The sequence below is a fragment of the Nematostella vectensis genome, chromosome 4 (genome assembly GCF_932526225.1).
Source record: "Nematostella vectensis chromosome 4, jaNemVect1.1, whole genome shotgun sequence".
Lineage (NCBI taxonomy): Eukaryota > Metazoa > Cnidaria > Anthozoa > Actiniaria > Edwardsiidae > Nematostella > Nematostella vectensis.
In genome coordinates, this window is record NC_064037.1 from 5,182,585 (window position 1) to 5,204,673 (window position 22,089).

The following is a 22,089-nucleotide window of genomic DNA, read 5'->3' on the forward strand; positions in this document are numbered from 1 at the left end:
GATTTGATCAAGCCTGTAATTTTAGATTCATATTTAGATTTTTAGAATTTTTAAGTATTTGACTATTGTAGCATAACGTAATTCAACCTTCGGGTTGCAAAGTTTTTTAATAAACCTATCTATCTATCTATCACACCTCTCCAAGGGCGTTGGGAACAGAGGCTGTTTGGTAAATTGATTTAGAAATGACAAACAACGAAACTCCCCTCTGACGACACTTAGGTCGGGCACGTTTCGTATATCGCGTCGGGGACTATTCGCGCGCCACGGGGTAGTAGCTTGGATTACGCAACGTAACTTGACCGTCAAAAAACAAGGCACAATTCGACTAAATCAGAGAGGAGTTTCGTTGTTTATCATTTCTAAATCAAGTTACCAAACAACCTCTGTTCCCAACGCCCTTGACTTTCCCCAACAACAACTGCTGATTTGAGCCAGACATTCCATTCCATCGTTCACTCACACGGCACCGCGGTAGTCCTGGTCCTTCTTGGTTTCTAGTCAATTATCGAAATTCCTTTTTTCTTTTATATAATTAGGGTTTGCGGGAGGAAATACGTCAACATTGTTAACAGTGTTAACATAGACGATTTGCTGCATTCAACGCAGGCGAAGAAGCCATGATAAAGGGGCGAGCATGCGAGCACGGTTAAATTTTTACTACAGTTTTTTTAAATTAAAATTAACAATTTTCCTTGCGGCAATAATTACTAGTGAAGCATCACTCGCTTTTACTCTTGACCTAAATATATTGCTCACATGGGGTTCGTAGGCGATAGATATGTGTGTGAGGCGGGGATGGATGGGCGGACGTCACACCCCCCCAGTATTGCAAGACTGCTCGAATAACTTGGCGAGAACTTGGAACCTTTTGGCGAGTAATTAGAACAGCTTAATTTTGCAAAAAAATTCGGGGGAACATTTTAGCTAATCGTACAAATCTCTAAACAATATTCAAGGCTGGCAAGAATAATATAGTATTTGTCATGAGGTTGTTGTATACTCCTTTTTATATAATAACGTAGAGGTCATTATGGTCCGTTCTTATTTTTGAAGCATGTTAAGGCTGAAAATTATTAGAATGAGAATTACAGAAATGATCAATAGCAATAATATGTACGGTTGTGTTTATTATGAACACAATTTGAGAACGCATCCAGACTAGCAAAACAATATTTTGTTGCAATCAACTTTGATGAAAGTTCAGGCTGGACATTATTATATAAAAGGTTCTTATTAAAAAATAATAAGAGTGTATGCTAGAGCGTGACGGGTCATTCCCTTGATAATATCGCGGCGATACTGTAGTTTATGGTAGATCGCGTATCGTGTTACGCGTCCGTAATATCGCTCCACTTAGAATCCGACAGTTTATGGTAAACAGCGTGATTCTATTCATCATGGCTGACGAGCCAGCACCATCCATTGCACAAACCGAGGCTGAGCCCCTACAAGACGAAAACGCCTGTCCCAAGCAAACCCAAGACGAATACATAGGACTCAGGCGAAACGTAGGCCTGTCTGGGGCGGTGGCATTCCTTGTTGGAACTATCATAGGCTCCGGCATCTTCGCTACTCCTCGCTGGGTTTTGCTATATACTGGATCTGTGGGACTAAGTCTTCTCGTTTGGGCACTATGCGGGATGATAGCACTCTTTGGCTCGCTGAGCTATGTGGAGCTAGCTCTCATGATTCCACGATGTGGTGGCGAGTACGCTTACCTGATGCAGGCTTTTGGGCCCTTCGCAGCTTTCCTCTACAGCTGGATCTCAGTGTGTTTCCTCAAACCTGCCACAGTGTTAATTCTGCTTGCGTTTGGGGCCTATGTGATAGAACCGTTTTTTCCTCATTGTAGCCATCGTGAGGACCTGGTGCCTGTTATCAAGATCCTCGCCGCCTCCGCGTTGGGTATGTCACAACGTGATCATAATAATCTAACAAGTTTGGGAAAGTGAACTTTTTGACCTGGAATTCAAACTTTCAAGAGTTCTACAAATTATAATGGGGTGGGATACTAATCGAATTGACCCCTCCCCCCCCCCCCCCAAGCTTTATGTTATATATAAGAACGTTTGATTTTCAGACTATCTATGGAGCATTTTAAGGCTGAATAAATTCCTCAGGATGTGCCTCAAATTTCAGTGACATCGCAAACCGAAATTTGGTACAGATCTCGCATAGCACGATATGCTTGTTTGCTCACTCATCAGTATATCATATTTCTCACTTACAAATGCACGCGAGGTAAACAATCCCGACATTTTCCGGGAAAACTCGAGAATTCTCGGGAATTATTATTGGCAACCCATGTCCATTATCAGAGTCCTGGGAATCCAGGAGAATTCACGAGACCCTTATAACTCCACAGGGATCCACGAGAATTCACGAAATCTCGGGGGATTATTTCAGCAGGGCTACTATTACTATTTAATGTTGATTTCGGATGCATCACGATAATAACAACGATATGTTCTAAGCATGGTCTCACAATTTGGTGAAATTTAAAGCGGAAATTTCATTTTTAATAAAAAAATAGTGTACCGTAGAGCCAATTATAATAATAATTGCACCTCTACTTACATCGTCCATTAGGTTTTGGGAATTTTTTTTTTTTCGCCTCTTTCACGACGCTGGGGGTTTTCATGTATTGTTTTGCTTTTACTGCCGAAAGCTTGTCGTGAGCACAAACTAATTAAATCAATTGCCGGATTCCACAGGAGTGATCACTATCGTGAACTGCGCAAGCGTAAAGTGGTCGAGTCGAATACAAATCGCCTTCACTGTTGGCAAGATGATTGCTATACTAATGTTAGTCTTGACGGGGATCGTGCGTATTGCACAAGGTAAAAAGACCAGAGATACAGACGATAGGCGGGCGGACAGACAGACACTTTGTGGACAGATAGACAGCCACTAGGTGGACAGATTGACAGTCACTTAGTGGAAAGACAGACAGTCACTAGGTGGTCAGATAGACAGTCACTTAGTGGAAAGACAGACAGTCATTAGGTGGTCAGATGGACAGTCACTAGTGGAAAGACAGACAATTACTAGGTGGTCAGATAGACAGTCACTTAGTGGAAAGACAGACAGACCGACGGAGGAGGGACACTCAGATCATAAGGCGTGTAACCAAGGAATGGCTGACGGGAGCCATAGTTATAATATTGAAAAAGTATAGTATTTAAAGACTCCTTAATAAGAAATGACCCATTTTTTGGCCGCAAAGGGGGTACGTGCATACCCTGCGCACCCCTGTGTGTACGTGCCTGGATCATGGCGCTTGACTTTTCATAACGATAACAAAAAACGATAACAAAAAACGATAACAAAAAACACAAAAATAAACTCAAATCTCAATGTTTTAAGGCCATGTGTCAAGCCTCAAAGACTCGTTCCAGGGCACTGCAACGAGCTTGGGGATGGTCGGCTTCGCATTTTACAACGGGCTATTTTCATATGATGGATGGTAAGAAAATGATCAAACTAGTTATTATTTGTGCTTTCAATACTTACACCCTTCACTAGCAGCCTCAACTCCGCATATAAAAGCATCTCTTGCATTAGTATCACCATCCTAGTATCCTCCTATTACTAGCACCCTCCTATTAGTAGCACCCTCCTAATACCCTCCTATTAGTAGCACCCTCCTATAAGTAGCACCCTCCTAGCACCCTCCTTTTAGTAGCACCCTCGTAGTACCCTCCTATTAGTAGCACCCTCCTAATACCCTCCTATTAGTAGTACCCTCCTTTTAGTAGCACCCTCGTAGTACCCTCCTATTAGTAGCACCCTACTAGTACCCTCCTATTAGTAGCACCCTTCTAGTACCCTCCTATTAGTAGCACCCTCCTAGTACCCTCCTATTAGTAGCAGCCTCCTTTTAGTAGCACCCTCCTAGTACCCTCCTATTAGTAGCACCCTTCTAGTACCCTCCTATTAGTAGCACCCTTCTAGTACCCTCCTATTAGTAGCAGCCTCCTTTTAGTAGCACCCTCGTAGTTCCCCTTCTATTAGTAGCACCCTACTAGTACCCTCCTATTAGTAGCACCCTCCTAGTACCCTCCTATTAGTAGCACCCTCCTAGTACCCTCCTATTAGTAGCACCCTTCTAGTACCCTCCTATTAGTTGCACCCTACTAGTACCCCCTATTAGTAGCACCCTCCTAGTATCCTCCTATTAGTAGCACCCTCCTAATACCCCCTATTAGTATCACCCTCCTAGTACCCTCCTATTAGTAGCACCCTCCTTTTAGTAGCACCCCCCTATTAGTAGCACCCTCCTAGTACCCTCCTATTAGTAGCACCCTCCTAATACCCCCTATTAGTATCACCCTCCTAGTGCCCTCCTATTAGTAGCACCCTCCTAATACCCCCTATTAGTATCACCCTCCTAATACCCCCTATTAGTATCACCCTCCTAGTGCCCTCCTATTAGTAGCACCCTCCTTTTAGTAGCACCCTCCTAATACCCCCTATTAGTATCACCCTCCTAGTACCCTCCTATTAGTAGCACCCTCCTATTAGTAGCACCCTCGTAGTACCCTCCTATTAGTAGCACCCTCCTAGCACCCTCCTATTAGTAGCACCCTCCTAGTACCCTCCTATTAGTAGCACCCTCCTTTTAGTAGCACCCTCCTAGTACCCTCCTATTAGTAGCACCCTCCAATTAGTAGCACCCTCCTAGTACCCCCCAATTAGTAGCACCCTCCAATTAGTAGCACCCTCCTAGTACCCTCCTATTAGTAGCACCCTCCTTTTAGTAGCACCCTCCTAGTACCCTCCTATTAGTAGCACCCTCCTAGTACCCTCCAATTAGTAGCACCCTCCTAGTACCCTCCAATTAGTAGCACCCTCCTAGTACCCTCCAATTAGTAGCACCCTCCTAGTACCCTCCTATTAGTAGCACCCTCCTAGTACCCTCCTATTAGTAGCACCCTCCTAGTACCCTCCTATTAGTAGCACCCTCCTAGTACCCTCTATTTAGTAGCACCCTCCTAGTACCCTCCTATTAGTAGCACCCTCCTAGTACCCTCCTTTTAGTAGCACCCTCCTAGCACCCTCCTATTAGTAGCACCCTCCTAGTACCCTCCTTTTAGTAGCACCCTCCTAGTACCCTCCTATTAGTAGCACCCTCCTAGCACCCTCCTATTAGTAGCACCCTCCTAGCACCCTCCTTTTAGTAGCACCCTCCTAGTACCCTCCTATTAGTAGCACCCTCCTAGCACCCTCCTATTAGTAGCACCCTCCTAGTACCCTCCAATTAGTATCACCCTCCTAGTACCCTCCTATTAGTAACACCCTCCTCGTACCCTCCTATTAGTTGCACCCACCCATCAGCGGTACCCACAAAAAAGGGCACCCCCCATTATTAGCGGATCTCATGTATTAGCGGCAAACTGCGCACTCATTCACTCATTATTAGTCTTTCAGGCTTTTAAATAATTTTGTAATACTCAACAATCTTTTTGTAGGAACCAGCTGAACTTCTTTGTTGAGGAGATAAAGGAGCCAAACAGGTAAGAGAAATGTGCGCAACTACAACAACAAAAACAAGTATAAATAAGCAAGTTACAACTATGATCCTGCAAACCGTTTGCAATACACACCGATTACACTTAGACATCGCAAAATAACAGGGATACGTAATAATAGGATTTGATCTATGCTTTTTAATCTTTTTAAAATATTTGCAAATTATATAAAAAGGTTTTCTTGCAGGAAATAGATATCCAAGTTTATCTCATTTTTAATTTAGTAGAAAGTTTAACATTTGATCCAAGTATAATAATGTATAGTATATGGTGAATCCCCTCCCTACCCGAGTAGTAGGATAACCCTTAATCCTGCTAGGGGCACCCCGACTCGCACGTGAACCCTACTGCAAAGCTTTAGCAGGCCTCGAAACATTGGGAAGGAGGGGGAGTCAAAGTCACGCACCTACTGGTCATTTCTTTATAATATATATTTTTAAATATTGGGAGAGGCACGTGCCCCATCCCCTGCTACTGCCCTGTTATCAGGGGTGGATCCAGTGGTTTTTGGTAGGTCACATAGTTCTTAAAATACTTTATGGGATTTGTCGCGTTAGCAAAGTCAAGCAGGCGACGGCACATGGGCAGTACCTCCCGTCCCTCAGACATTTATTTTTTTTTCAAACAAAGTGACTTTTCATTTTTTTTTTCTTACTTAAAAAGGGGGATGGATATCCACCCACCCCACCCCCCCCGTGTATCCGCCCCTGGTTCCAGGTACAAGCACCCTCCCTCGTGTAAACACCTTTTCAGAAATGGTCAAATTATGCAGGATACTTTTATTTGCATAGAACTGTGCCGAGGGCAATATGGATTGCTATTCCACTTGTTACCGCTAGCTATGTTCTCGTCAATATCGGATATCTCTCAGTGTTGACTCCCGATGAGCTACGGGCCTCAAATGCTGTTGCTGTGGTAATGTATCCATCTGAAGTGAATAAAACTACCTTTACTGTCAAAAATATTGAAGATCAAGACCTCAGTTCTGCTACAGGCCTTGGTATTTCACATTTCGTTCAATCGAGAATAACGGGGGTTCCAGTGAGTGTGTGAGCGCTGTCATGGAAAGATTGAACCACGGGCCAGCATCCCCTTTACACGTCCCGACCCCCCCCCCCCCCCCCCTTAAAATGCGGTAAGTTTAGGGAGACAGGACCCCGGCTTAACGTCCTTATCTGAAACGACGAGGTATTCACAGCAAGTGAGCCATGTATTCCATACAATAATAGGAAATAGGTGCCACTTGGTGGCGTAGTTGGCAGAGCGTCGCTCGGTAGTGCCTGTGCTTCTCACCACAGGTTTCCCGGTCGCTCGGTAGTGCCGCGGCTTCTCACCACAGGTTTCCCGGTCGCTCGGTAGTGCCGGGGCTTCTCACCACAGGTTTCCCGGTTCGATTTTCGGTTCCGATGTGAGTTCAGTTTGTTGCTTGCCGCCTTTGCTCCAAGGGTTTTGTTCCGGGTCTCCGGTTTTCAATCTTCCACACATCTTCCGTAACGTGACACCCTTTCTGAATGTTTAGAACCCCCACATTTTGAATAATATAACTTACCCAGCATTGTTTGATATCGTAGAAACCGAGCCAATTATATTGTGGGAGGGATAGAATTTCAGCATGATTCAAACGGATTTAATTCACGTGCATGGAGTTTTCATAGCCTACAAAATCACCCGTCACGCAAATCGGATCAACTGGCTTTAAAGTCTCTAAAAGTCGTATGGTGGTTAGCTGAGGCGCCTTCTATGGCTTCGACTCGGCCACGTTGTATCTGCGCTCTCGTAATTCAGCATCCAGAATGCAAGAAGTGGTATTAGCTTCCTAAATTTACTTATTTGTTCAATAGTATGATATCATGTTTAATAGATCAACTAGTGACTCTTTCCTCACTGTTTTTAGACGCTTGCATCACGGATGTATGGAGTCATGGCGTGGACCATCCCTATTCTCGTCGCTTTTTCGACCTTCGGTTCCGCAAATGGGAATTTTTTCTCGGGAGGAAGGTAATACCTACTGTACAATCACGACACCCAATAAAAGTTCAGGCTTTTATTGTATCACCCAATCAAATGCAGGTTTGTATGATAACATCCAATCAAACGCAGGCATCAACTTATCAAAGGCAGGCTTGCATGTCATCACTCAAACAAAGGCAGGCTTGCATGTCATCATCCAATCAAGACAGGCTTGTATGTCATTACCCTATTTAAGGCAGACTTGCATGTCATTACCCAATCAAAGGCTTGCCTGTCATCACCCAATCAAAGGCAGACTAGCATGTCATTACCCAATCAAAGGCTGACTAGCATGTCATTACCCAATCAAAGGCAGACTTGCATGTCATTACCCAATCAAAGGCTGACTAGCATGTCATTACCCAATCAAAAGTAGGCTTGCATGTTACCAATCAGACAGGCTTGCATGTAATTATCCAATCAAAGATAGCCTTGCATGTTATCACCCAATCAAAAACAAGCTAACATGTCATCATCCAATCAAAAGCAAGCTTGCATGTCATCACCCAATCAAAAGCAAGCTAGCATGTCATCAATCAATCAAAAGCAAGGCTTAGATAATATACCATTACTATCATTTGCAGGCTTAGATAATATACCATTACTATCATATGCAGGCTTAGATAATATACCATTACTATCATATGCAGGCTTAGATAATATACCATTACTATCATATGCAGGCTTAGATGATATACCATTTCTATCATTTGCAGGCTTAGATAATATACCATTACTATCATTTGCAAGCTAAGACAATATACCATTACTATCATTTGCAGGCTTGCGTACGCTGCCGCACGAGAGGGCCACCTCCCGGAGCTCCTGGCAATGGTCCACACCAAGAGACACACCCCAATTCCGGCAATCCTCTTCAGCGTAAGTATACAAATCTAACAAATTATAATTGTGACTCAACATACAAACCATGCCAAGTCAAGTCTGTTGTGTTGACATTATCAGATCTATAACCACTATATATCATAATTCCACGAAGATTATTTGAACGCGTGCTAATTGGTCGAACCGTCGGTTTACAGCTGATTGACAAAATGCTGTCGTCAACCGGCTTCAACGCGACAAGCCCGCATGTTTTGTCAATCCACTGTAATCTGCGCGAAACGATGTCCACCTCGTGAGAGATTTAGACCTATGAAAATTCCAAGAAGTGTTCGCAAATGTCACCCATTGACGGTACCTGAAACAAACTCTTGAGAAAGAAATAGATTTAAATGTTGTGTTCCAGTCCACTATCTCATGCATCATGCTAATTCCTGACTCGTCCAAGTTCGAGACTCTGCTAAACTTTGGCGCGTTCATTGTATGGCTCTTCTACGGCGTCACAATGTTCTCCATAATCTGGATGAGAGTTCGACAAAAGGACAAAACTCGACCGTACAAGGTACTCGGGGTAGGGGGGTGTTTGTTATAATATGTCATTTCTTCAGTGCGCATCCTCGGGGACCCAGGGCGTACTGAGAGTAAACAAGCGTAACGCCAGACGAGGTTCCGGCTAGCGCTCGTTACGCTCACCGCTCGTTTTCGCTCGTTACGCTCACCGCTCGTTTTCGCTCGTTACGCTCACTGCTCGTTTTCGCTCGTTACGCTCACCGCTCGTTTCCACTCGTTACGCTCACCGCTCGTTTCCGCTCGTTACGCTCACCGCTCGTTTTCGCTCGTTACGCTCACTGCTCGTTTTCGCTCGTTACGCTCACCGCTCGTTTCCGCTCGTTACGCTCACCGCTCGTTTTCGCTCGTTACGCTCACTGCTCGTTTTCGCTCGTTACGCTCACTGCTCGTTTTCGCTCGTTACGCTCACCGCTCGTTTTCGCTCGTTGCGCTCACCGCTCGTTTCCGCTCGTTACGCTCACCGCTCGTTTCCGCTCGTTACGCTCACCGCTCGTTACGCTCACCGCTCGTTTCCACTCGTTACGCTCACCGCTCGTTTCCGCTCGTTACGCTCACCGCTCGTTTCCGCTAGTTACGCTCACCGCTTTTTTCCGCTCGTTACGCTCACCGCTCGTTTCCACTCGTTACGCTCACCGCTCGTTTCCGCTCGTTACGCTCACCGCTCGTTTCCGCTCGTTACGCTCACCGCTCGTTTCCGCTCAGTACGCCCTGGGTCCCCGAGGATGTTCAGTGCGAGGTGGAGGAAGCAGCGCCTTTGTCCCAGGCGCCTCTTCGCTGCGCGGAGTATTGTTGGTGACCTCACGCTTGATTTCCCGCTTGATCGTATGTCAGCACTAAAATAGTCCGACATCTTGAAAATAAAATATGACCGCGCTGCATCATGGGGCCTGGGGAAAAAGCCCGGGGCCAAAGGAAGCATTAGTTCTAATGAATATCAAGGGTTCTCACACACCCTTGTCAGTGACTACATTCATAACAAAAACGAGGTAGAATTGAGACTTTCATTAACAAACTTTAAACGTATTCTGGTCGAGTTCCATGTTCCATCACCAATTTGGAATGGAAAAAATAACTTGTTTATGAATCAATTCAAGAAGCCAATATCTTGTGCTTGAATCGACCAGGCTAACTTGAAACCCTGGTAGCTCGAAACCCTGGTAACTTGAAAACCCTGATAACTCGAAACTCTGGTAACTCAAAACCCTGGTAACTCGAAACCCTGGTAACTCGAAGCCCTGGTAACTCGAAGCCCTGGTAACTCGAAACTCCGGTAACTTGAAACTCTGATAACTCGAACTAATTAGAGTAAACGGCGTTCTGTTGCCATATGCGCTTCAACATTCACATACAGTATTTGTCTCAGTGTATGATTATGCAGTAAAAAGAAATGTGATTTGGGACATTTATAAGAGCTGAACTCTTGGCCCACCCATCTTTGCTTCTAGTCAGCAGATCCTTATCTCTTCAGGTTCCTATTATTCTGCCGTGCCTCATGACATTGCTGTCAATCTACTTGGTCGTCGCGCCCTTCTACCAGGCTCCTTTACCCTCATTTTATGCGCTGCTGGCTGTCTTGTCCGGGATCCCTGTGTATCTCTTCTTTGTCCGATACAAAGTTCTACCGCAATGCATTATGGATCGTTATGGTATGTGTACAGCATCAATACATTCCTGTCCATATCATCACCATCATCATCATTATCATCATCACCACCATCATCATCGTCATCATCATCATCACCATCCCCATCATCATCATTTTCACTATTACCTATATCGCGAACAGTAAAAAGCTAAAGGCTGCGGAGGAGAGTGTATGATTGACACACTGTCTTGGTTGCAGCTCGTATCACGGTCCGGATACAACTTGTCTTGGGCGTCGCACTCCCAAAGTCCGAGAAAGAACTGATTTAATGGAACTAAACCAAACGTACATATTCAACAATATGCATCGAATAAAAATATATTTGGAGTCAAACATTCTTATCACAGGTTAGATTAGGAATCACATAGATACGTGGCCAAATCGAGGACGCAAGATAAACATATATTGCTATGGATCATTTTTAATATTTTTTGTTTGCGAAAAACCTACAAAATTCGGGAAAAGAGCATGGACCAGCCAACCCACGTCGTGTTAGTAAGCGTCTAAAACACAGAAACTGTAGCTATGGCCTTTGAATTGCATTGTGTTGTATAAATAAATATCAATCAAACAGAATAAGATAAATACATTTATGGCCCACTTAGGTAAGTCGGGGGACTGATGATGCAGAACTGGGGTAGATATGTATAAATTGTCATACTCTAGAGAAGGATTTAGAATGAAAAGTTCACATTTTCCCTTTAATTCACATGGACGTTTGACATTGTTGACGCTCGTTTTGCCTTGTCTCATAGTGGCACGCTTTTGAAAAACGAAAGTCGTCCAGCGAAGAGAATTTGTAGCCACTTATCTAGTTTAACTGGTGCAACAAACTGTTCTATAACGTGCAAATGGAATCTTTTTACATGTTTTTGGCTTTAATTTATTGACACCAATTTTTTAACAGAATTTACACCAAAAAAAGAACAAAAGCAGACCAAAAGAGCTCCTCTTCCCCTTATTTTTAATTTTTGGTATAGCCGGTCAAACAAAGTTCAGCAGCAAAGTACAGCCCATATATATATTTTTTTTAAATACAACTTTTATCACATTGTGAGAGTGCCCTAGGACATCATTAAGTCTTTTTGGGACATAATGTATTGTCACGGATGTTTGCATCCATCACTTCTTGAAGAACCTATTCAAGAACTCAACTAAACATCATTTATAAAAGAGCCAGTTATAACATTTAAATTAGCCAAAAAAATCTTGTTTCTCATACAAACCAAATGTTTGATAACTATACATCGCGAACCTTCCCATGAAAGTTTCAACTAAGAACATATTCTGACAAACACGTATGTAAGTGTATTTCAGTATCCACTCCCGAGGGGGAATAAACACAGACACAGATAAAAACAGACGGGGATGATCGTCGGCAAATACCCCTGAGATATAGCAAATTGGGTGTTGTCGAAGGATTATTTTAAGAGATAACAGAATCGGAAAAAACGTTAAACATCACCTTAAGAATAGTAGATGGTCGACTGTTATACCCTAAGAGATGACAAAATCGGAAAAATCAAAAATCCTTCAACACACCCTAAGGGGTGGCAGTTGGTCCAAATTTTATACCATAAAAGAGCTGGCGATCACGTCCCCGTCTACTTTTTAACCCCCCCCCCCCCCCCCCCCCGGTATCCACCAGTATTCCAACGTTCGAAATACACACAAGAGGAACCTCAAACCTTATTATTCTACTCGATGACTAACCGAATGAGTATCTATAGTCACTGGTATAGTCGTGGTTTGGTTTCCCTAGCACAAGTGAGTCTACTGCCTTAGTCTCTTGTTTACTCTCAGCTATTCCGTGGCTTCGTCTTGTACGCTAGTGCTTTCTGCTTTCGTCTCCTGTGTTTTCTCTTCTCTCTTTTTTTGCTCACCGCTCTCCGGCACGTCTGACTGGTTTTCCTCTGCTATATTTGTCTTGTTCTCTGATGCTATAGGTTGGCTTTCTTCAGCTTTATCTGTCTCACCTTTCGGTATAATCACTGACTCGCCGTTCGGTTGGCTGGTCGCCTCTAGATCCCATTCCATTATTTCGTCCATCACTAGCTGGCAGTTTTCTGAAGCTGTTTCTTGGATTGTCGCATTCTGTAACACTTTTCTAGCAATGGATTCAGTGGTGGACTCGTCACTTTTATGCAGGAGTGCCTCATCTACGCCTTCTGACTTTTCTTCGACCTGAGGCTTGGCATCATCATTACATGGTGTGATTTCGTGGCCACTTGACGTACTGCCATCAACACATTGGACAGTTTCTTGGACATCATCAGAAACTGTATTAACACATTGGACAGTTTCTCGGACATCATCAGAAACTGTATTTACGATTGCATCAGCAGGTTTCTCCTCTACATCTTTATCTTTATCTACATCATCCTCTTCTGCCTGGTTAATCTCACCCGATACTTGGGAATTATTAAGAGCTTCTTCTTGCTCGACCTGTTCTTCGTTCGCAATTCCGGCCTCTATATTTACCTCACCCTCCTCGGTAACTGACTCTCCGTTTGGCTTTTTCTTAGGCTTTGGCATCACTCTGGGCGGCAGCTTTTCATGATGTTTAACTATCTTTTCGAAGTCTCCCTCGCAGAAAGCTCCAATCCCTCTGTGTGTAATAAAAGCTGGATTGTGTGGACCGATCGGACGAGCAAGGCCTGAACAGGTTTTTATTTCTCTCACTTTCTTCTTGGCTTCTTCGGACGCTTTCTTGGCGGCTTCCTCAGCAGCTGCGAGTTTATCGTGGGCCTCTTGCATCGCTTGTTGAGCTGCTTGGCGTTCTTTCTCGAGATTTTCAAGTCTCTTTCTTTCCTAAAAAAAGATGGAAAAAGATGAATAAGCCATTAAAAAGCCCTTCTAGTATGCTACATCAACAGTCCCTTAATACTGCAAAATCAGAAATAACAATAGGAACTGTCAAATTTCTTTAGCTAGCTTCAAACAATTTCTTAATCTAGCAAGGAAATATTCACAAGTGATGAGCGAGCCACTTTGAGTCTCCATAGAATCCCTCGCTTAGGGGCGACGACAACTCAACGATCGATAATTTTTCGCGCTCAGTTGGCTTGCTCTATTTTTATCCTGTATACCGCCGTGCCATAAAGCCAGGAGCCCCTTGTTCGATTTCGTTTTCAGAGAATTTCGTTACCGATCCGCCGGGGGGGGGGGGGGGATACTCCGATATTAAACGGACGGGGATTATTGTCGGGATTTTTTTTAAAACAACCCTAAAAGAAACTAAACTGGGCGTGGTATGTTTCTATTTTAACCCTAAAAGATACTAAAGTGGGCGTGCTAAGGCGTGAATTTACCCCCTAAAAGATACCTCAAACAAACGTAAATAACTAGTGATCAAAACCACCGATTGACACGTTTTAACGCTGTTTCATGAGCTACAAGTTAGATGAGTGATGGCTATAATAGCACCCTAAAACAAAGATACAAAGGTAAAACAATCTGGGCATTCTCATTTTCACCCCACTAAAAGATACCCAAGGCTCCAAATTTACACCCTAAAAGATACGACGACGATCCCCGTCCAATGGTACAGGGCCGATTCGTCAGATATGAAAAAGTCTCTTAAAGGTTTTTCCACAGCATTCACCTACCTCCTCGAGTATCTTATCTTGCAGTTTCTGCTTTTCTTCTAAAGTTTCCCGCTTCTTCAACTCCTCCTCCAGCATCTTGTCCTTCTCCTCCTTCAACCTCTCGAGCTCCTCCAATCTTTTCTTCTCTTCCTCCAGCAGTTTTTCTTGCAGTGCACGCGCGTTTGTCTCCGCTTCTCTCGCTTCCTTTTCAGCAAGTAGAATGTTTTGGAGCTCTTGGTGCAGTCTCTCTAGCTCCTCGCGTCTCCGTTTCTCTTCTTGAAGATTCTCTGCCTCTAGGATCGCCTGGGCCTCGGCATCGGAGTATTTTTGTCGCAGCAACTCAAGTTCCTAAAAAAATAATGGACAATGCTCTAAAATACTTTTATTTTGGTATTGACGAGACTAAGTTACGTAACAACACGATTATACCTTATAAGAAAAAAAACGCAATACGTATATAATTTCCTCCACGCTATCTATTCTGTCCATGAAGTGGCTTTGAATTTCTTACGCAAAGCAATTTTTCCTGCAACTTGCTGCAAGATGCGCGTGTAACATCCCCTTTTGCAACTTGCAGAAAAACAAAAAGGGATTTTTTATGCCATTGCAGTATCTTCACGGGACGTTTATTATCGGATTTGGCTACAAAAAAGTATAAAAAAGTATATGACATACCAGAGTGATCTAGAATGCCTTTTTTTAACCAATTCGCAGATGCCTTATAGTTTTGTCTGCAAATACCACGTCTTTTTCGAACCGGTAGTGGACTTTCCGCCGTTGTGTGTGTGTGTGTGTGTGTGTGGAGGGGAGGGGGGGGGGGGGGGTTACGGGCCTGCTGCCTTACGCGTTGTTGCTCGAGGAGCAGTTCTTGTTGCTCCCTTTCCTTCCGTTCTTTTTCCAGCTTGGCGAGTCTCTGCTCGTTTCGGTCTATTCTTCTTTGCATGCGTTCCTTCTTCTGTACACTTGGTCCCTCAGCTGCATCTAAAAGAATCAGAAGTGAGTGTAAAGACGGTGCAAATGCGATGGGACCACACAACACATCGTCCATTCCCCTAAAGAAAACTTACTTAGACGTGTAGGGGTAAGGTGAATTGGCTAGCCACTCATTCAGTTTGAAACACGTCTCAGATGCGAACGTTTCTCCTACTAGCCATCTCCATTTTTCTGTTCCCCTTCATCATCCCTCCGCTCGCATTTTTATTTCTGCCCTTCGCATCTAACAAGTACATGGTCTTACCTCCGGATGACATAAACCTTGTACTAGAACATATAAGGTTGCTTTACATGTCAAAGAACTCTATCAAATATCCCTTACCTCATTTATTCGTCATAAATGTTTGTTATTTCACACTATTATGCATATTAAACCTAACTGCCCCCCCCCCATTTTCTTCACCCACACTAGGTGCCATGGTACGAACACCCGCTTGTAACCAACAGCCCGGACTTAGTGCTAGCCCAAAGTGATCCATAAAGTGTCTAGGCAAAAATCAGGTTGTTTCTTAGATTAGTAATAGAAAAGTCAAGACTCTCAGATAAGGCTGACATAGACATTTTATGCTCAGTTATCAGCGGCGTAGCCGGATTTTTAACAGGAAGGGCCCAAAAGGGACTTTCAAGGCATTTTCTCCTGCCTTTAGATAATGTCTCATACATTTACTGTATTTTCGGCTGCTAAAAGGGGGGGGCCTAGGCCACCCCCTGGCTTTGCCCCTGGTTATATTTACCAAATGATTTTGCATAATGCTATTAATTTCTGTCTGGTGCTTTATATGACTGTCTATCTCATGCTGTTCTTACCTATAGCTTTCTGGATGGCGACAAGCCACTCCTGTCTTGTTCTCTGATCCCTGGCTTCCAGGTCATAGTGAGTCTTGGTTTTTCCACATACCACATTAAACCGGTACTTCCGGCTGTCAGCGGCAGTTATCACTTTGGTATCCTTGGTAACGATGATCTCTCCTTTTTTCTCGCTACAGCTGCGGTTGGTGAAGTAGGATAGGTGTCCAGCCTTGAGAACAAACCAGCGGTCCTTCATGGACTTCACCATGTGACCCTTCTTGATAAGGTAGCCTTGCTTGATCACCTCGTGGATGACATAGTCCCTCATCTCATCCAGCCCCTCTTTGTAAATGCTGCAGGAAAATATTAACAAAATATAAGGGCATTAGTAAAATAATTAATAAGGAAGATCATCATAGAACATAGAACACAAGTTGTGTTCAAGTCTTTTATTCCTTTTGAATTATTGAGACAAAATTAAAACTCAAAATTGAGCAACATATTTGTTCCCCTCTTCCTTTTTATATGGTTTGAACATTGGGACAAGGTAGCCTCCCCCGAAGGCCATTTTAGGCAGGCGTCGCTCGCTCCCCCTCCACAAACGCCTGCTTCACCGAGCAGGGTTTTGTGTTCCCAGCAAATGACCAATCAGGAGTAGCATTCCAATTTCTGGAAGTCAAGACTTTGTACCCTGACTTACTTCGTACGTAAACATGGCAGAGAGTCTGCATCAGTGTGCTTTACTTTGCTTTTGTTTGTGGAGGGGGAGCGATCGACGCCTGCCTAAAAACGCTGACAAGGGAGGCTGGTAACAAGGTGGATCCTGAAACTATTAAACCATATTCCATACTTTGTCAAGAGAAGAAGTGGAATATGGGCCTGGTTGATAACTCGATTGCTTGTAACATGGAGATACGTACCAGAAGGAAGAAAAAAAAACATGCTTAGACCTTAAAGACCCCAAAAAGAATATCTGCCGAAAACATTACTACACCACAACCTTATATGAAAAATTTCCACTGCTCCACTGCTGAAGTTCTTTGCTGTCATAGACATCAAGGGAGGGTACTGGCATGTCGAGCTATACCATGAATCAAATATCCCCTGAACTTTTTACCATGATTCGCAGCTACCAATTTTAAGGCACAAAAAAGGCAATAACTTTCTCCTATGTATAAAACTGGTTTTACAAGAATCTAACCTTTTATCGACGCCATTAAGATAGCATTTCTCAAGGCATTCCAGATATTTCCAGAAGGTCATTTCCTCTTCGATGCAGAACTCTTCCAGTGGCTTTGAATCCCAAACTTTTCCAATGGCATGTACTAACTTCTCAAGAAGAATCCCAAGCTCTTGTTTATGAACATTTGACACTTCATCTATGTCGAGGATGTTAAACACCAGCCACTGTTCATATGCTTCAGCCTCTGATAATACATGTTCTTCTGGCTTGAAGAATTTTTGTTGTACTATTGTCCATGAGAGTTGCTGGATTTTGCTTTGGTCTATGGTCTCACTTGCTGAAAAGGACAAGGAAGGTATAAGGAATTTAGAATAATTGATTAAATAAATATAATTTGGTTAATGGGTTCCAAGATTCTGTTCCCAGTTTCATGGTGAGTTGTAAATGTGTAGAAACCTATGAATATATAATGTCTAGGTCATTTATAAAAACCTGACTAAGCACCCAGGGGGGGTACTACCTTATATAGGCTTTGCCCATTGAAGGGACGTGCCGATGGACAGGGTATGGTTTTTTACCTCTCTGTCCTGAACAGGGTATACATTTCAGGCCTCTCTGTCCTGAACAGGGTACATAATTTTAAGCAAGGCTGTCCTAAACAGGGTACCGATTTGATTGCCTTGCTAAAGCTTGTAACCGCTGATCCCACTGCTGATCTAATTTCCTTGCTTGCTCTCACGTGCTAACAGGGTCCTCAAATTGAGGGTGTTGTCCTAAACAGGGTCCTAAAATCAAGGGTGTTGTCCTAAACAGGGTATGGTTTTTCAGAATTTTTTTTCCTAAAAAGGGTCAGGTTTCAAAACCCCCAGCGGCACCCCTATACCCAAGCATAGGCTGAGTACCCCCACCCCCGGGACTAAGCAACAGCCCTTTTTACCTGGTAAAAAGTATATTAACCCATTGACTCCTGGCTTTTTTTGAGCTGAATTTACAAAAAAACATACTGAAAACAGATACCCCTCCCCTATTTTGAGTTTTATACAGCCCATCAAAGTCAAACACAGCTGCACCTAGTCAGCGGTATCCAAGCTTTCCAACAGTGCTTTGCGGTCCCCACTTTTAATCCCTCGTCGTTGTGCTGAAGCCAGCACAAGTTGATGGTTGCTTGTATTTTTCATAAAAAGTACAGCTATGAGCATATTAGGAGAGTGTCTCAGGACATCATGAAGTCTTTTGGGGCATAATTGAGTGCTTTGCTTATGGATATTTGCAAGCAAAGGTGGATTCATGATGATTTTTTCTTGTTTGGCTTTGCCTGGATGAGAAAATGATTTTCTAATGAATCACCACAGCTCTCCTAAATGCTGTCTTTTCTGAAACCAAATTGATTCCAAAATTGTTTACACTGCTATTCTGGGTGTGTATGACCTGGAATTGATTCGTTTGGCTTCGGGGTGAAAAGACTTATAAAAAACCATCTGACTTTGGGGAGAGGAGTGTTGACTGGCCCTCCCCTCGTGAATTTTCCCCTGGATCTCCCAGAATGCTTTGCAATACGTAAAGACATCTTCGTGGTTGTACAAGCCTTCAAGGGGTGGACATTGTGTTTTGAGGCCATGGAAATGTACCTGGAGGATCAGAATAAAGGTATCTATTTGTGTCTTGAGCTGTGTTTGCTGATCTCTCTCCCTTGTGTGGTATTTTGAGCGTTTTATTGAGAGGGGTGATTCTGCTTTTCTTTCCTTGTTCGATTTCAGATTTGTCAAAGAACCTGTGCTATTATTTGGCTTAAGAGTAGATGCCAACACCTTGGTTGGATGCATATCTGCAAGACCATTTATCCCTTAGACTGATGCCTGAGTATCTTCATCTTGTTGTGTTTATTTTGAATTTATGAATTTTTGGGGTATTTTGTGGGTACTTCCCAAAGCCGGTACAGGCCGGTTGAGGGGTCAATGTGTTAAGTGAGACGGACGCTAGCGTGGCCACCTTGACAGTTTTGTGAACTAAGCCAATAAAAGAATGCGAGAAAAGTGCTACCTGATAGGCAACCAACCTGGCCAATCAGAGTGGCCAAAAAATACTTTAGTGCGCATCAGCACGATGGGATACTCCTAGCTATTTGCTATTATTGGCTAACTTAAACTTTTGTCTTGGTGGCCAGGCTAGTGCGTTGCTATATAGGAGAGGCTTCAACTGCATATAAACCCCTTCATGTCAATTCACTGTCTTATACTGACATTTGTCTAAGAATGAGTGGATCACGCTGCTTGGTCAAGATCTGTTATCGTTTGCTCACCTGGCCTCTGGTCAACAACCTCTCGAGAAAACTTTTTTTTTAAACGAGCAAACAGCACCAACACCGGCCAGCATTACTGGCGAAGCCTCGATGGATTGACCTCAAGACATAAAAGTAATGCTGGCGAAATACTTCGCAGTACTTCCCAACTTGGCTACTTGGTGTGAAATACAAATAGTGCCAGCCTTCCCGGGCAGGGGTCTCGCCGGCATGCAATGACAAAGCAGCTTGCCTCCCGCCTTTTCCTTATTTACTTCTGTTCTTTTTATGTTCAAACGCATGTCCTTTGACAGTATTTCCATGATAATACTAGCCATTTCTATCATGCCTTGTACGCTCTCTTTATAAGCGGTTGTGTCAATGGAGGGGTGGGTTTATACGTCTACACTTTTACACGATAAGTCATGCGATCTAAACTTTCCGGCTTGAGAAATGAAGTAATCTATAAAGCTCTAGAAAATTCAGTAATTGATTATGCAAGATATTCACGTAAAAATGAATTGTTTTATATTATTTTAGTTGGTATTCGCGATAAAGCCATTTCGTAGCAATTCCTTTGTCATATCGACTTATCAACAGTTAGTATAATAAAACCCAGTGTATTAGCATAAAAGTACGGAAAATATATCTGATGGTTTTTAAAGTAATAAATGATAGAACAAAGGAATAACTTCCCAGTATTCAGAACTGAAGAAAAACCTTGTTTCACGATTAAGATTTGTTTTACACTTGCCAAGTATACTACAAATAAATATTTCGCATGTGTTCACGTAAACATACCGATACAATGGCTCGACACGGGAATAACATGATGATTGAACATACCTTTTACGAGCAATCGTTCCTCAAGATATTCTATAAACTCCGTGTACAGTAGGCTTGTCTCGTTCTCTTTGAAGTTGGTCAGATCATCGGCTAGGTAGGGAATCGATGTGTCTCTACTTATGGTAGCACAAAGTAGCTGTAATTTAGACTTTGCAACTTTGCCTGTTTCGTCTGCACCGTTAGCGTCTGCCAGAGCTTCGTAAACGTGCCGAATGCAATTCTTAACTTCTGTTCGGAGGGTGAATCGTCCATCTTGTGCGTCTTCGGGCGAATTTTCCTCCATAGTTTGCAAAGTTTTGCAGTCGTGATGGTCGCGAATTCGTAACACGGAAGCGACCGAGCGAGGAAGATGCATAATGTTTGAGACGTATTTACGTCACAGAAGTCAGTCGCCCGTGAAATTCGATAGCTTCCTGTCAAAAAAACCTTTAGACCAGCCGCAAAGCCGACGATTTTTACACGAAAATGTTAACGCACGTTTATACAATGACAGAGTGACAAAACCCATTCATAAACAGCTGCAGTACTCAATGGAAGCCAGTAGAACCGTCTGATTCAAATTGATCTATCACATTCACATTTCCTCGTGAATTTTTTATGGTATAATTAATCCATCAAAGCTTTTAGAGAAAATTAAAAGAACAAAAACTCTCTCGTTATCACGCTTTTCTGGCCAAGAATTAATCTCTATTTAAAATCAAATCTGAAGGAGTCTTATTTGATCAGGGTTCATGTGTGATATATCACGCCAACATTTCACGTGAACTAACGTGCTCTGTCACAAAACGAGAGAAGTCTAGTTGGCATGAGCACTTCTGTACTTCTGTTATCGCCTTTAAAACAGCGGGGTGGGACTCATCATACACAAATAACGCCGTTCTTTCTTTGTAACCTGGAGGAGAAAAACGAAATCCTCTTTCTACTGTCAAGTTGTTGTACTATACTAACCTGAAGGGAAAATAACTGATTAATGTCCAACCAAAAACTAATTCACAAACGCGTGCCGTGTCAACTTTAGTATGAAAAAGAAATGACACTTGAATTTTCATTTTAGAGGAATTTCAGCTGTCTGCGTTTTAGCTCTTGTAAGAGATTTTCGATAGAGCTTTGAGCGCCCTTTGAGCTTGCGCAAAAAGCAGACAGCTGAGACAAAATGAAAGAAGCTCAACAAGAATTTCGATTTGTTGCAGTTGTACATAAAATACGCCTTAACTTGAAACTGTGTGAGACGCTGGGCTGCACGCTTATGATATACTGAGATAGTTCTTCAAAAATCCATTCCGACAGCTGGGATATAATCAATGCACCGCATATTCACCGCATACTCACAGCTATCGCCCAGTCTAGCCAAACAACAATACTTCTTTAAAAAATATTATTAAATTTGAAAACAAGGTGACATCTAATGTGCTGTATAAAAGACAAGCTGACAGCTGTAAAAAAAATTGAAACAGCGATGAACATCGTTTGTTCAAAAAGGTCACAATTTCTCTAATTTAACAGAAAAAAAAATAGAGAAAAAAAGCTTTATCAACCTTTCATGCAGTCACCTCTTTTCAAATATTCAAATGTGCGAAAAGTCGGGTATAAAAATGTAAACTGATTTTAGAACATGTGGCAATAAAAACGTTAGGTCGCACCGCTACCATTTTGACATAACCGCAAAGATCCGGCTAATATAATATGCCCAATGTACCTAATAATCAATATATTCACTTTGTCTTTTCGGAAGTTTTACGAGTGACAGGAAAATTCAATAGGAAGAAATCTAAATTTCTTTCACTTTTCGCTATTGATAAGCTAAAACTCGTAGC

At 42.9% G+C, this 22,089-nt stretch overlaps 2 protein-coding genes across 3 annotated transcripts; one reads left to right on the forward strand and one right to left on the reverse strand.

Annotated features, from left to right (window-relative positions):
- Nucleotides 1–1,334: 1,334 nt before the first annotated feature.
- LOC5512940 (b(0,+)-type amino acid transporter 1) lies at nt 1,335–11,175 on the forward strand. 2 transcript variants are annotated; one of them, XM_001633161.3, is made up of 10 exons: nt 1,335–1,908; nt 2,718–2,843; nt 3,370–3,469; nt 5,475–5,519; nt 6,326–6,449; nt 7,429–7,532; nt 8,327–8,423; nt 8,791–8,946; nt 10,423–10,600; nt 10,798–11,175. In XM_001633161.3, the coding sequence occupies exons 1-10, from the start codon at nt 1,374–1,376 to the stop codon at nt 10,866–10,868; spliced, it is 1,536 nt and encodes a 511-aa protein (XP_001633211.3). In that variant the 5' UTR covers nt 1,335–1,373; the 3' UTR covers nt 10,869–11,175. The 2 variants fall into 2 exon arrangements, with proteins under 2 accessions (XP_001633211.3, XP_048582991.1); XM_048727034.1 differs by lacking the exons at nt 8,791–8,946; nt 10,423–10,600; nt 10,798–11,175 and adding an exon at nt 8,585–8,784.
- A 289-nt stretch (nt 11,176–11,464) lies between these two features.
- On the reverse strand, nt 11,465–20,869 carry LOC5512941 (switch-associated protein 70). Its single transcript, XM_048727032.1, has 7 exons — nt 20,276–20,869; nt 17,170–17,488; nt 15,987–16,321; nt 15,031–15,167; nt 14,208–14,534; nt 12,752–13,410; nt 11,465–12,583 (listed from the first exon to the last, which is right to left on the reverse strand). The coding sequence occupies exons 1-7, from the start codon at nt 20,628–20,630 to the stop codon at nt 12,403–12,405; spliced, it is 2,313 nt and encodes a 770-aa protein (XP_048582989.1). The 5' UTR covers nt 20,631–20,869; the 3' UTR covers nt 11,465–12,402.
- Between the last annotated feature and the right edge of the window lie 1,220 nt (nt 20,870–22,089).